This window comes from Gnatocerus cornutus, chromosome 2 (assembly GCF_029298725.1).
Source record: "Gnatocerus cornutus isolate USDA-ARS CGAHR chromosome 2, icGnaCorn1.1, whole genome shotgun sequence".
NCBI classification, from domain to species: Eukaryota; Metazoa; Arthropoda; class Insecta; order Coleoptera; family Tenebrionidae; genus Gnatocerus; species Gnatocerus cornutus.
Window position 1 is genome coordinate 2305809 of NC_142234.1, and position 15808 is coordinate 2321616.

At 32.5% G+C, this 15808-nt stretch overlaps 1 protein-coding gene across 1 annotated transcript; it reads left to right on the plus strand.

Annotated features, from left to right (window-relative positions):
- The first annotated feature begins 10861 nt into the window (after nt 1–10861).
- LOC148178131 (brachyurin-like) lies at nt 10862–15020 on the plus strand. The gene is made up of 6 exons (XM_088031487.1): nt 10862–10987; nt 11036–11186; nt 14305–14471; nt 14517–14603; nt 14656–14795; nt 14853–15020. The coding sequence occupies exons 1-6, from the start codon at nt 10924–10926 to the stop codon at nt 15018–15020; spliced, it is 777 nt and encodes a 258-aa protein (XP_087887613.1). The 5' UTR covers nt 10862–10923.
- Nucleotides 15021–15808: the final 788 nt, after the last annotated feature.

Sequence of the window (15808 nt, forward strand, 5' to 3'; positions counted from 1 at the left end):
CATATGATTATGGCAAACAGTGGTATGAGCATCGATGAGTTGAAACAACAGGTGGAATGGAAATCTTCGAGTGTGGCTAGTAGCTATATTGAAGAATCAACTTCAAACAAAATAGTTGTTTCCAAACGCATTGCTGGTGTTCTGAACACATCGGTTGCTAAATCAACTTTATCAAGAGCTATGGACGTCCAACAGAAGAATGAAAATGAAAAATCTTCTACTAGTTATGAATCAGAAGCAACAAACAACAGTAACCAGTTTAAAGCGGCGGGCTTTGAAATTTCAAACAATAGTAATTGTAATTTTCATGTTTATTTATATTATAAATAAAAATTGATCCTGACATTTCACTATTTCTTGTTATCTAGACAACTTTAAAACCTTAGTATTAACCAAAACTGCAAATAGAAGTCACTAAAAACGGCGATTTTTTGAGACATGAGATCAGTTTTTCAAAAATATCATGAAAAATACATTATCAATCGTGAAAAAGCTTATTTAATTAGTATTCCAAAACCCATAGCTCTGCAAATTTTCAAAAAAATATGAAGAAGTTAAACAAGTTAACTAGAATAGAACCTAAAAAATATTTTTTCAAGAATATCTTTGAATCCGAATCTGATGGAGCAGAACGGACTTTCCATTTCTTCCGCTCAATTTGTAGCAATTGTAGACTAGGACATAATTAGTAATTAGTGTTCAACCACCAGTTCAGCAATTTTACATTTTAAAAGCAATTAAACGAATCCAACTCACAGTAAAATTCGGAAAAACAGAAGTATTTTATTTACTATTTTTGTTTTTTAACTTAGAGATCACGTATAGCAAATCGTAGAACTTCTTTATTATTCACTTTGTATCGAATGGGACATAAATCTTTTGCTTTTCCAACAAATTCCTGATTTCACAACAAATGTCAATAATTGTAACCAAACTAATTTTGACAGCTCTCCCACTCATTAAACCCTTACCAATTTTAAATAAAATCGCTAGCTGTCCAGATACACTCTGAACTTACACACACCTGTCGCCGCCAAAATTGGGGCCACAGTTTCAGTTGAAATACGGTTTACATATAGTCCATTTGAATAAATTTGGCCGCTACCTGTCAAGCAGTACTCTATGGCTGAAATTGTCACTTTGACAGGTTCGAGTGGTTCTAAAAAGTTCTCCTGTCTTACACATTGGTAATTTTCGGATTTTAGGATAATTGTATCATCAATCATTGCTCCAACAAATCATAGTTATTTCTATCGCAAAGACAATAAACCAATAATAATTTTCGACGAAAAGGTTTACCTACTCTTTTTTTTGCCACTTGAATGTCAAACTGACAATTTTGGTCCATAGCGTGCTGTGTTAAAGATAATTTATTCAAATGGACCTTAAAAATTTTGGTAATTATTTTAAAATTACCTGCTTCCACGAACCCTAACTTTCCGAAAGCCTAATAAGCCCACCACTTCTTCCTCCACTTTTTCCACCACAAGCTCATTGTTACGAATGGGTATAAAATCTGCAGACGATATTTTGAGTTTACAAATTCGAAGTGAATATAAGAACATTGTCGGTTTAACAGTTGAAGATTTACAATGTGAGGCGTCCCAAGTTATAAATGACGAAGGTAAGTCCAATAACCACAAAATCAATCTTTTTGTCAAGTGAACGGTTTGGGTTTTGGTTTGCTCGTCGACGTCCACTAGTGCATTATTTCTGACTTTTGACAGGCAAATCAACTATGTGCCATCTTGTCATAGTACGGGTGTGTTTTGCTTAACAAAGGGGCAGCTAGTATGGATTCCACTTGCATAGTAAACTGACTAAGACATGTTGAAGTTTTTTGTTGGTAAACAATTTTTGACATGTATCCATTAGAACTCATGCAAAGTTGTTTGACCCACAAGAAACTTCAAATCTAATTTCAGCAATTGTTTAATCAATCTGAGAAACTGTTTTTAAGTGAACCAAGTCCATACTTATGTTGTTTTGTGTCATAGTACGGACACAGTTCACTCAGAGGCAGTTTTGACACCTTCACTAGACGATACTCACATTCCCGAGTGAATGTGACTCGTTCTTGACTTCTAATTGTCAACCTGAGAAACTGTTTTAGGTGAACTAGGCCTATACGTATGTTGTTTTGTGTCATAGTACGGTCATAGTTCACTCATAGGCAGTTTTGACGCCTTCTCTAGACAATATTCGCTTTTCCCAGGTGAATGTGATCCGTCCTTATGTTGCATTTTGTCATAGTACGGACACATTTACTCGGTAAGGGTGTGAGTTTCTTCTAATCCTTTCACATATCAGTGCGCATCAAAATCACCACCATCAATGAAACACATACCGGGTGTTCCAGCGATTGCTGAACATAGGGAAATAACATGGGAAAATGAATTTTATTTTTTTCCTGCTCTCTCGAACCCCGAAATGAAATTCGGTCAATGGTGGATTATTCTTTGACTGATTCTCAATCAGACCGTAATTATTTTAATTCTATGTTTTTACAACATTATTAAAAAAAACGGTTAATTTCAAACTTTCCGCCAAAATGTCGGTACAATTGAAACTTTGATATTTGTCATTGTGACAGCAGATCACCGTGAGTCTAAACTAACCTCACTTTTTAAATATTTGGAGATTTCTCTTGGAGGACTAACAACGATGTCTAACGTTTCAAAACTCTTGTTCTAAGTCCAAATTGTTGGTTTCCGAAATAACTAACTTGAGTCTGTGCAAAAATGAGGTTAAAATTTAACAAAATGTTGCGAAAACTTTGAACCTTTGAACTCTTATTAAAAGAAAAACACCGATGTTTGCCTGTGTTCTTCTGTTCGACAATCCCTGCTATATATTTTTTGTCATTTCTAAAATGCGTCTGGTAAAGCAAATAATCCCTTAACAGAGCGTCTTGACAAATGAGATGCATTTCAGTTGTAGCATAAATGCTGCTCATTCTATTCATTCACAAACTTTGAAAATTGTTTTTAAAGCAACTTAACTATAAATTCCAAGGGCTTTAGAACAAGAGTTTTGAAACGTTAGACATGGTTGTTAGTCTCCAAAAGAAATCTCCAAATGCTCCAAATCTTTAAAAAGTGAGGTTAGTTTGGACCACAGAATGGAGTGCGGGCACTACCGCCTGTAAAGTATGCAACCTCCCACTCTGGAGGATCAACAAACTCTGCCAGTCCATTTAAATACCATTGAAAGAGTTGTTTAGATGCAGTATTTAATTATTTTTTGTATTGTAGTTGGGTTGCAACGACTTAAAATGTATTGCCTTAATGATAATTTTGATCAGTGAATAATAAATGTTTAATTTCAGCCAGAATACAAGCTCTATTAATTTTTGGCATATTTTGTTAAATTTTCACAAAATCGTAAATTTCTTTTTTAGGGATATTTATATGCAACTTGCAACTTTGCATAATCCATGACGATACTAAATAGAGCAGATATGGCAAATTTAATCTATTAGGATTTTTTGAATAAAGCTATTTTCTTGTAATTTACTTCGCGTTAGGAATATTTCTAAAAATTAGGTACTCCTCATTTATTTTGAATACCGCATTTCAAGGTCATAATTTGTGACAGTTGTGGAGCTTTACGACAAATTTAAGAGGATTTATGTATTGAAAACAATCACGAACAGGTCTTTGGGTGTTCCAGTACTCGTTTATGTTCAATTCAATGGATAAATCTTCTCAAATTTGCTGTAGAGCTCCACAATTTTCACAAATTATGACCTTGAAATGCGGTATTCAAAATAAATGAGGAGTATTATTCTAAGAGAAGTTGCTTAGAATCGAATTTTAAATTCATTTATACCAAATGAGGAGTTTTTAAACGAAAAATTTCCAATTTTTATTTTATCACATACAGTTCTTTTAAGCAGTAATACATTGAATAATAAGAATTGGCCAACCACAATGAGCCATGAATTTTTTAGTACATAAAATGTTGTCAATGCTCTCAATTTTGAACCACTTTCAACTTTAAATTTTGAGTTCCCATTAAGTATAATTGTATGCGAACTAAAAAATAAACAAAATCATTTATTTCGCAGAAATGAACAAAATTAGTATATTAAGTATTAAGAACGGTAAGGACACTTTACCGATCGAAGACAATTGTTTGGAGGAGGAGCGCAGCGAATTATTGTCTGAGATCGGTATAGTCTTTAACGTTTGTGATGCTTATAATATTTTTTGCACGATAGACAAATTTCGATTATTTTTATAAAACTAAAAATGTTACAAATAATTGACATTAATTGTTCTTCAATAATTCCTGAAAAGTCAAAATTTCGGTCTGAGAATGAATATAAATTTTTCTTTTTAATGACTATTTTTAAATTTTGTACTTACCGTTTTGTTTATCTTGGTAACCAGTAAACTCAACTTACTGTTCCAACAGCAGGCGCAGTAACTAAGCAAAATTGTTCTATCGTGCAAAAAATAATATTTCATCGTCAAGTGACAAAAGCCTGTAACTTTTTTTGCGATTTTTAAAATATCAAATTTGGAAAGTCGTCATTCGTTGGCGTTTTTGGGCCACTAATTACGCCAAAAGTGTCCTAAAATTAACAAATACTACGCAATGACAGTATAGATAATACATATTAAAAGATTTCAACCCAATCATAGTAAAAACACAGTCAAAAATAATTACACACTTTCAATGGTATTTAAATGAACCGACACGGTTTGTTGATCCTCCAGAGTGGGAGGTTGCATACTTTACAGGCGGTAGTGCCCGCACTCCATAGGTAATACAGAACGCTGACTTAACGCAAATTGTTGGTTCCAAGAGAGCGCCATCATGCGTTATGCCCATGTACTAAACTGGAAAAAAAAAATAAAAGTTTGTCGTCGGGGTTCGAACCTGCTTCGCTTCTTCCCAGACTGATGAGGACTTTGAAGTCTCTCGCGCATTCCAATGCGCTACATGTGTTCTTACCGACATGGCATAATCTATGCAAATCAACCGACGACTGCAACTTTGACCTTGGCACTTGGCAAATTTGTATGCAAATTAATAAGATTCGTAATTGGCGCGCTGTATGACAAAAACAAAAGATCATTCGCTTCTTATCGCACCCATTGAAGGAGCGCCATCCAGCCGGGAATAAAATGAATTAATTAAACAACAAAGGTGATAATAAGATGAACGTAAGTTCGAATCTCACAAAATTCATGTTACAAAAACCCACTTTTTTATTATATTTAACACGTGTCTAACACTGTAAGATAACGAAAACGAAGTGGTTAACAAAATACACATCAAGATCATATTTAAAGAATTTATTGAGAAAAGTTACACATAATTAATGTGACAATGAAAAAATAACATTTCAATGTTGAAAATTTCTGAATTTCATACAGTTAAAAAAGCAAACAAAAACTGTTTCTATGAGGTTGTATGGTGGTATACTCGTGTAAAAATCTACCCTGAATTTCTATCCATGTTATTTTTTTTCAAAACAATAGACACTAAAAATATACATAATATACACAATTACTGACCTGACCGACAAGAGTCTTCATTTCTAATTTCAGCAGATTTTATCGTCAATCTGAGAAACTGTTTTTAGGTAAACTAAGTCTATACTTATGTTGCTTTGTGTCATAGTACGAACACAGTTCACTCAGATGCCGTTTTGACCCCCACATTTTTGAATGTTACCCGTCTTTAAGTTGCATTTTTGGCTGTCAAAAACAATCTTCCACATGTGTTTTTTTGCTAGGCAAATCAGCTGCTAATGTTCTAATGTTTGTACCACTGAAAAACTATTTTTTCTCTTAGTAACCTTTGAACTGCTTTTTGTTTTTTTTTTTCATAAAGTAGTCCGGAGTTGACTAATAGGAAAATACAGTAGAGAGCAAAAGTTTGACATTTGGTTTTTGATATGAAATATTTTTTTTGTTTTAGTTGTTAGATTAAATCTTATTCAAGCATTTAGAAAAGATTTTTACAATAAAAAAAATTAATGACACATTTGAAATAATAATTTAAGAATAAAAATATATATTTTTTTAATTTACGAGAGCAAAAGTTTGTCATACTAATTTTCTGATTACTGGTGCATTTTTCTTATCGATAGTAGGCTATGTTCTTTATAACCTGTGACTGTGAATTAACAAGTGCGTTACTGAAAAAGTGTTACCTGACAAAATGGTAAAGACAGGTATAAATGTTACCCCTGAAGTTCGTAAACTAATTGTTGAAGCTGTTCAATCTGGAAAATCACAGAAGGACGTCGCCAGTTTCATATCACTCAAAGTGGTGTTTCTCGCATTGTTAAAAAGTAAAATGTTTATAATGACGTGAAGGATCTTCCTCGCTGTGGTAGACCGAGAAAAATTTCAAATCGATTGAGCAAAATTATTAAAAGAAAATCGGTTGCCGACCCAAAGAAAAAAGAACTGAACATGGAGATTGGCCTTAGGAAGGAAGGAAAATGCCTCGTGGTTGAATCTATCAAATGGACAGCGATCCGAAGCATCGATCCAGACTTGTGACAAACTGGCTCCAGACAAAGAAAATCCGTCTTCTTGAGTGGCCCAGCCAATCCCCGGATCTCAATCCAATAGAGCATTTGTGGGATGCTCTGGCTAATCGTGTTGGCTGTAGAACTCATAAAAATACGCAAGAATTGTATGATGACTTGTTGAGCGAGTGGCAAAAAATTCCACAAAAAATAATTGATAACCTTATTGCGTCCATGCCTCGGCGCTGCCTGGCAGTTATTGCCTGAAAGGGTTATCCAACCAAATATTAAATACATTGTTTTAGGTCTAATGTTTACTTAGTTTTTTCTGAAATAAAAAAATATGACAAACTTTTGTTCATGAAATTTGCAAAAAAAAAATTTTTTAGTATTGAAGTATTATTTGGAAAAAATGTTATTTTTTTATTGTGAAATCATTTATAAATGTAGTTGGATAAAGTATAATTTGATAACCAAAACGAAAACAAAATAATATTTCAAAAACCAAATATGACAAACTTTTGCTCTCTACTGTAAATACCTCCGTTCAAAATAAGTAGATCAATTAGATAAATAGGTGCGCCAAGTCAAACGATTTTGCTGCTAAATTTTACTACTACACAGAGAAAATGCTCTAGAAATCTGTTGCACAACGTTGTGTAAATTGTCACAATTTTTCTTACAATTGCGTTAATTGATGTTAAACCACTGCTTACTTTTTTTCAACTTGATTGTGTCAAAATTTTTTGAATTTTAACTCGACAATTAATTAACAATTGCGTCAGTTTGAGGATTAAGCTACATTTTGTACTTTTTATAATTTTTGACAAATCTAAATTAAGTATATACCAGCTTTATTGTTTTTATTTTATGTGTAGTTTATAATCAGTTTCTAATTTAAATCATTATTATGCATGCTTTTATTTTAATTTTTATATTTTTATTATTCATTTATAATCATTGTTTATAATATTGACATGTTGTGTTGTTTCAAATGTGATTCTGCATTAAAATGTGATGTTAATAATTACATAAAACATTTAAGAAACCATCATTTGATGATAATTTGCCTTGTAATGTCAAAAGATGTTGGAGAATTTACAATAAATTCAATTCATTTCGGAAACATTTAAAAACCCATTTTCTACATCAAAATGAAAACCAAACTGATGTAACGGAAAACTGGACTGATGGTTTTCCTGATTTCGGCCTCATTGAGAAAATCATTGTAAATAAAAATGATCAAAACTTCTGTTTTTACTGTAAAATAATAAAAACTATTGGGTTTTCACGACATTTTATGCTTTTGAAGTTGATGTAGAAAGTGAGGAAAAGGAATTTTTTAAAGTTGCAGATTTACATTGGTTTTTTTTCGTGCTTTGTTACAACCCTAAATAATAAATGTTTTGTCTCACTAAGATATTTAGTATAATTTTTAAATAATTCTGTAAAATATCTTGCCATTTATATGTATTTGTATTATTAGAAGTAAATAAATAATAAAAATGTTTGAATATTATATGTGCACTTTTTTTGACATTACCCTTCTTTGGGCGTTTTTAAAGTATAAGATTGGGCAATTTTCATACACAATATTTAAAAATGTTTCGAACAATTTTGCGCAAAATATTCTTATAGTGTCCGTTAAAAATTAGCACAATTTTGTGCAATTAAAATTCACCTAATATTCTGTAATTAATATTCACACAATATTGTGCATTACAAGTCACACAGTTTTGTGCAAAATTATTTGATAAAAAATTGACTAATGTTTGAACTATATTGTGGATAAGTTAAAGATATATTGTACAAAGTAATATAACAATTTACTTTAAACAAACAGATGCAGATAAACTGCACAAATTGTAACAGTTTCGTGAACATTTACCAGAAGAATGGCTTATACAGAACAGTTTTACGATATTTCTTCTCTGATTGGTTTGTTTATTCTATTTATTGTCTGTTTGTCTTTAAACTTATTTTAAATTTTTCTTTTCTTTCTCTCGATTATTTGAATCACACTAACTAACCCTAACTCAGTTTTGAAACGAACCATTAGATTTCAGGTTCTAGACTCCTCGGGCGTGTCAGTTTCAATATGGTGAAAATAACAATACGAAAGAATATTTTGTTTGCCCGGATTAAACAGAGGGTTTAGATTTTTGAGCTGACATTTGTAGTTAACCTCAATCATAGAACAAAGTAAGTTTTGAGAAGAAAACTGTTCTAGTTGTGGTTTGAAACCTGAAAATCAAAAATTTTGACACAAAACCGTAACTAAAACTGAAATTTCCTGTTTAATGGCGATTTCTATAGCTCGTTGGAAAGCTTATTTATTTATATTTATTTTCCAATGTTGTATTAAAAAGTTTCATGTGAATTCAGAAAAAGCAAGAACAGGGGTGCTTTTAATAAAGAAGGAAGAAGAGATGAAGACTGGATGGAAGGAATTTATTTTAAGCAAAGAAGCCTAGTAGAGGACATTACACCCTATAAAGGGGAAGATAAGAGAAAAGAAGACGAAGAATTTTTTTTCGAAAGAAAGAGCAGAAAAATAGAACAGAATAAATATTGTCTTGAAAGATACAAAGACTGCAAAAACAGATAACGTAATCAAATCATTGCTTGATGGTAAACAGAATTGTTTGTCAGATTATGTTTACTCAAAGAACAATAAAGTTAGTAGGGTCAGGGTTGTCAAATTGATTGGAGCAATAAATTAGGTAGTTGTTTTTCTCCAACAGTCACAACAGAGTGACATATTTTGATTGGCAGAAATGACTAAATTTGACATTTTTCTTACCACGATAAAAAAGAAAAAAATATTCCTAGGATGTTATTGCATAATTAAATTTTTGGTTTAACAATATGTTGCTTTAATAACATTAATTACTGCAACTACAAGTTAACAGGACATCGGTGGAATCTGAAATGGGATTTTCACTTAAATCCCGTAGTTTTTAGAATGTTTAAGATAAGGAAATAAATTTTGTGATGTCACTAATTAATATTTACCAAAGTCAACAAACAAATTTCAGAAAAGTGATTTTTTTTTCAAACTACATGAACCAAAAATTTCAAATTTTGATTTAACTCTATATCCTCCCAGTTTCACCAATAAAACAGTCAAATTTTAAAACACACTGGTGTAGTACAAAATTACAAATTTCTAGAACAAAAATGAAAAATTTGAGAAATCTTTGTTTATAAATGGACTTAAAATTCGAAGATTTTTTTTAATTTGGTAATACTGGTAGTTTTATTGTGATGAAAATAAAATTTTATTACGCTACTAATTGCCTTTGTCAAATTTGTCGAAAAGTTTAAAACAAAAAAGTCTGATTTAGAACATTTAAAGAAATTTTGGGATCAAAACAATGTCGACAAATAATTTTATCACTAAGTGCATATTATACATTTTTAACATAAAGCAAGATTTTCTGTATTTTTTAACAGTGCTTCCTAAATTTCTAATAGTCAGAAAGTTATTAATGTTACAAAATTTTGAGAAAAAAAGAGACTATTAACGAAGTTTTAGAACAAAAGAGACAAAATTTTGGGCTAATTCGAAATTTTTGGTTTTAACACAAAAACGATAGAATTTGGCGAACACTAATTCCTTTATTAATACATTTATTGCATCAAATTTTAAAATTTTCCTTTTCAGGATAAACTTGGAATTATATTATTATAATGTTAAAACAAGGATTTTCTTTCGGCCTTAGATGCCACTTTTACTAAGCCACCTGCTAACTAATTGTAAGCCTAATTATCAAATTTGAGAACTAAAAAAAATTTGAAATTGCAAATTTGAAACTTTTTGTTTTTGTTTTTTTATTAGAAGTTTTGATAGTAAGACAGTGAAATTTGGTGGCACTACTGTTTTCAATATGCTAATAAAATAGGTAACTGTCTAATAGCAAAATTTTAATCATTTTGTTTTTTATTTACCAGAAATGAGAGAAATCCAAGTATTTTTTTCTTCAATTATCTTAATATTGGCGAGGCAATCAATTTTTTACGTCCAAATTAACGTCATGTTCTTGCATATGGTCATTCAATTTTGTCATAAAACTGTCAAAATTTTATGTCAAAACATTCTAATCTTGTACATCTTCCTGGTCATGTTCATGTCATGTCGTGGTCACGATGTACATTTATCAACTTTTTGACATTTTTAAGTAGATTTTTACGATATAGTACACATATTTCGAAGATAATAAGCGTAAAAGTTGGCAAGATGAATCAATAAAAATCACGCTCAACTTACTACCTGTGCGTAACACAATAGTCACATGATTTCGATCTAAAAATAGTTAGATAAAACGATGATCGATCATCATTTTCAAATATATATTTATCCCACAAAGTCATTTCTTATTTAGTTGTCGTTTTGTAAAATCCGAGGAAACTCCTTTATACCATCAAAAATGAAATCCATCTTGTGCATAAACATTGGGGCAATACTGCTCGTTGGAGTAATCGCTAAACCAGGTAAATCCTATCAAACCTCAATTTTAAAATTTTGATTTTCTTTCCTAGGTTCTCGCATTATTGGTGGCCAAAATGCTGCAGCCGGTGAATTTCCATACGCCGCCGCCATTACTGTTCAAACAGAGGGCGGAAGACACTTTTGTGGAGGTGCTTTTACTGACAGTCAATTTGTGATCACCTCAGCAAGCTGTATCTACGGGTATTTACTCATTTTTTTTTACTCATGACATTCAAATTAGTCATTTTAACATTGATTCAGGTGGTTCGAATCCCATTTGCACTAATAAACTTTGACATTTGATTGTGGAGCCATAAATAAATCAAAACTGACTAGTATCCATTACAGGTATCTAAAATATTTCTTTAAAATCCCGCTGATGTCTAAAATTACTGCTTATAAATCGGTACATTCTCTGCAGGAAAAATGACATAGAGTGATTCAGATGCGATTTCAATCACCGAAATCAATGTCAAAATTACTGATTTCGGTATCATAAGTACATAAGGTGCAATCATTGTTTTCAGTCCACTCTGGATTTGCAAAGAAGAGCTCAAAATCTACAAAACCACTAATTTTTATTAAGAATTAACGGCTGAATTTCAAAAAACAGCCGAAATCTGCACGAAATCGTGAAAATTCTTAAAAAAATCCACTTATTTCAATGCTAAACGACGATTTCTCGCTGATTCTCGCCGTTTTCTGACTTGGATTTGCAAAGAAGATCTCGAGATCTACAAAACCACCAATTTTTATCAAGATTCAACGGCAGAATTGCAAGAAAACAGCTGAAATCTGCACGAAATCGTGAAAATTCTAAGAGAAATCCGCTTATATCAATGCTAAACGACAATTTCTCGCTAATTCTCGCCGTTTTCTGGCTTGGCTTCGCAAAGAAGAGCTCAAAATCTACAAAATCACCAATTTTTATCAAGATTCAACGGCTGAATTGCAAAAAAACAACAGAAATCTGCACAAAATCATCAAAATTCTTGGAGAAATCCGCTTATTTCGATGCTAAACGACAATTTCTTGCCGTTTTCTGACTTGGATTTGCAAAGAATAACTTGAAAGCTACAAAACCACCAATTTTTATCAAGATTTAACAGCTGAATTGCAAGAAAAAGCAAAAATATGCCCAAAATCATCAAAAATCTTACAGAAATCCGCCTATTTCTATGCCAAACGACAATTTCTCGCTGATTCTCGCCGTTTTCTAGCTTGGATTTGCAAAGAAGAGCTCGAAATCTACAAAACCACCAATTTTTATCAAGATTCAACGGCTGAATTTCAAAAAACAGCCGAAATCTGCACGAAATCGTGAAAATTCTTAGAAAAATCCACTAATTTCAATGCTAAACGACGATTTCTCGCTGATTCTCGCCGTTTCCTTGCTTGGATTTGCAAAGAAGATATCGAAATCTACAAAACCACCAATTTTTATCAAGATTTAACGGCTGAATTGCAAGAAAAAGCAAAAATATGCCCAAAATCATCAAAAATCTTAGAGATATCCGCTTATTTCAATGCTAAACGACAATTTCTCGCTGAATCTCGCCGTTTTCTGACTTGGATTCGCAAAGAAGAGCTCAAAATCTACAAAACCAACAATTTTTATTAAGATTCAACGGCTGAATTGCAAAAAAACAACAGAAATCTGCACAAAATCATCAAAATTCTTAGAGAAATCCGCTTATTTCGATGCTAAACGACAATTTCTCGCCGTTTTCGGACTTGGATTTGCAAAGAAAAGTTTGAAAGCTACAAAACCACCAATTTTTATCAAGATTTAACGGCTGAATTGCAAGAAAAAGCAAAAATATGCCCAAAATCATCAAAAATCTTACAGAAATCCGGCTATTTCTATGCCAAACGACAATTTCTCGCTGATTCTCGCCGTTTTCTGACTTGGATTCGCAAAGAAGAGCTCGAAATCTACAAAACCACCAATTTTTATCAAGATTCAACGGCTGAATTGCAAAAAAACAACAGAAATCTGCACAAAATCATCAAAATTCTTAAAGAAATCCGCTTATTTCGACGCTAAACGACGATTTCTTGCCGTTTTCTGACTTGGATTTGCAAAGAAAAGCTTGAAAGCTACAAAACCACCAATTTTTATCAAGATTTAACGGCTGAATTGCAAGAAAAAGCAAAAATATGCCCAAAATCATCAAAAATCTTACAGAAATCCGCCTATTTCTATGCCAAACGACAATTTCTCGCTGATTGTCGCCGTTTTCTGGCTTGGATTTGCAAAGAAGAGCTCGAAATCTACAAAACCACCAATTTTTATCAAGATTCAACGGCTGAATTTCAAAAAACAGCCGAAATCTGCACGAAATCGTGAAAATTCTTAGAAAAATCGACTAATTTCAATGCTAAACGACGATTTCTCGCTGATTCTCGCCGTTTCCTTGCTTGGATTTGCAAAGAAGATCTCGAAATCTACAAAACCACCAATTTTTATCAAGATTTAACGGCTGAATTGCAAGAAAAAGCAAAAATATGCCCAAAATCATCAAAAATCTTAGAGATATCCGCTTATTTCAATGCTAAACGACAATTTCTCGCTGAATCTCGCCGTTTTCTGACTTGGATTCGCAAAGAAGAGCTCAAAATCTACAAAACCAACAATTTTTATCAAGATTCAACGGCTGAATTGCAAAAAAACAACAGAAATCTGCACAAAATCATCAAAATTCTTAGAGAAATCCGCTTATTTCGATGCTAAACGACAATTTCTCGCCGTTTTCGGACTTGGATTTGCAAAGAAAAGTTTGAAAGCTACAAAACCACCAATTTTTATCAAGATTTAACGGCTGAATTGCAAGAAAAAGCAAAAATATGCCCAAAATCATCAAAAATCTTACAGAAATCCGCCTATTTCTATGCCAAACGACAATTTCTCGCTGATTCTCGCCGTTATCTGGCTTGGATTTGCAAAGAAGAGCTCGAAATCCACGAAACCATCACTTTTTATCAAGATTCAACGGCTGAATTGCAAAAAAACAACAAAAATCTGCACGAAATCATCAAAACTCAGAAAAATCCGCTTATTTCGATACTAAACGGCGATTTCTCGCTGATTCTCGCCGTTTTCTGGCTTGGATTCCCAAGTTGAGTGTAATAACTACAAATTTGTTGCAAAATAACAAAAAACACAGTTGCGTCAAGGTCAAACGCTTTTGCTACCAATTGTTGCTGATAAAAATCGCTAAGAACTGCTGCCAACTTAACTGTTTAATGAGTGGACCGATAATAATGTGCTCTGCTATAAAAAACACACTATTTTTCGTATCAAGCAGTGACATTTCAGTGGTACCCTGTTCACCATTCAATTGGGCTCTGCAACTCTTTCAACCGCCGATCCCAACAGAGTGACTGTGGCCACTTCCGAGTATTTCGTTCATCCAGATTTTGATCCAGAGACTCTCCACGCTGACATCGGACTTATAAAATTAAGAATGAATGTGACACATACCGGTAAATTTTTGTTAAGTACGGCATTGGGTTAATTTCAGCTTTCAGATTATATTAAGGGTGCTACTTGGCTAATTGGTGATGTCTCACCTGGCACAACCGTGAAAATCTTAGGATGGGGTCAAACCAGCGATCGTAAATATAATATTTTTGCTGATAAATTTTAATTTCTTATCGGAGATTTTAGAAACACCAGAGTTATCTGAGCATCTGCAATATGTAGAAACAACGGCATTGTCAAATGATGAATGTAAAATTTATTATGGGTCGCAAATTGACGATGGGATGGTTTGTGTTGCGGGGAATTACAACGAAGGAACTTGTACTGTAGGTCAAAGTGTGTCTAAATTTAACACGCATTTTTAACACAAGATGTGGTTTTAGGGTGATAATGGTGGTCCATTATTGGAATCTGCTTTCAATAGGTATTATTTGGTAGGAGTTGCTAGTTTTATTAGTGGAAATGGATGTGAGAGTACCAATCCTTCTGGGTACACAAGAGTCAGTCCGTATTACATTTGGTTGAGAAGTATTCTAAGAGGAGAAGAATAAACTAAATTTCTCAAATTCTTTAACTTTACAAGCAAGGGTCAAAATAAAGTTTTTGTAACAGCAGTCTTTCAATTTTTGAAAAATATAAAATATTAATAACGCCAAAACTGATACACACAACTGAATTTCAGAGTTTAGATTTAAAAATTAAGTTTAATCTATTTAATAAACGCTTGTTTGGCAACCGTTTTTGTCTTATCTCAATAATTTTTTGAGTTAAAAAAATTTTAGTTTCAACATTTTTTGCCAGAATTGTTGCCTCCACAAGCCCTTTCTTTCTGGGGCGCGAGTTCTGAGACTATTAATCTATTTATACAGGGTGATGAAAAAAGACGCCCATGAGTGAAAGTACTATTGTCCTTTTCAGTGAAACCATCTCAGAAATCAAAGCAAAATTGATTTAAACCCATTCCTTTCCACAATATGAATTTTTTTTAAAGGAAAAACGAGCAATGCAGCTCAACCTTAGTAATAAAATTTTACCTTCGCCAGTCTCCGTAACAATGCAACTAATACTAAGAGCTTTAGAAAGCTGCAACATTGAAATTTTTCTACAAAGTCAAAAAATGGTACTTTTAAGTTTAAGAAACTTGATTTAAAGCACTTTTTGTTTTGTAAAATGTAATGCCTAACTATGAAATTGCTTGTTTGATCGTTTATAAAAAAAAGCTTCTATCTTAGTTAAAAAAGCACAAATTTTATTTTGGTTTTTAGTTTTGGGCTCAAGAAACAATTAACTGTAACATGATAGTTAGCAAAGGCGTCTTTTTTTCATCACCCTGTGTAAT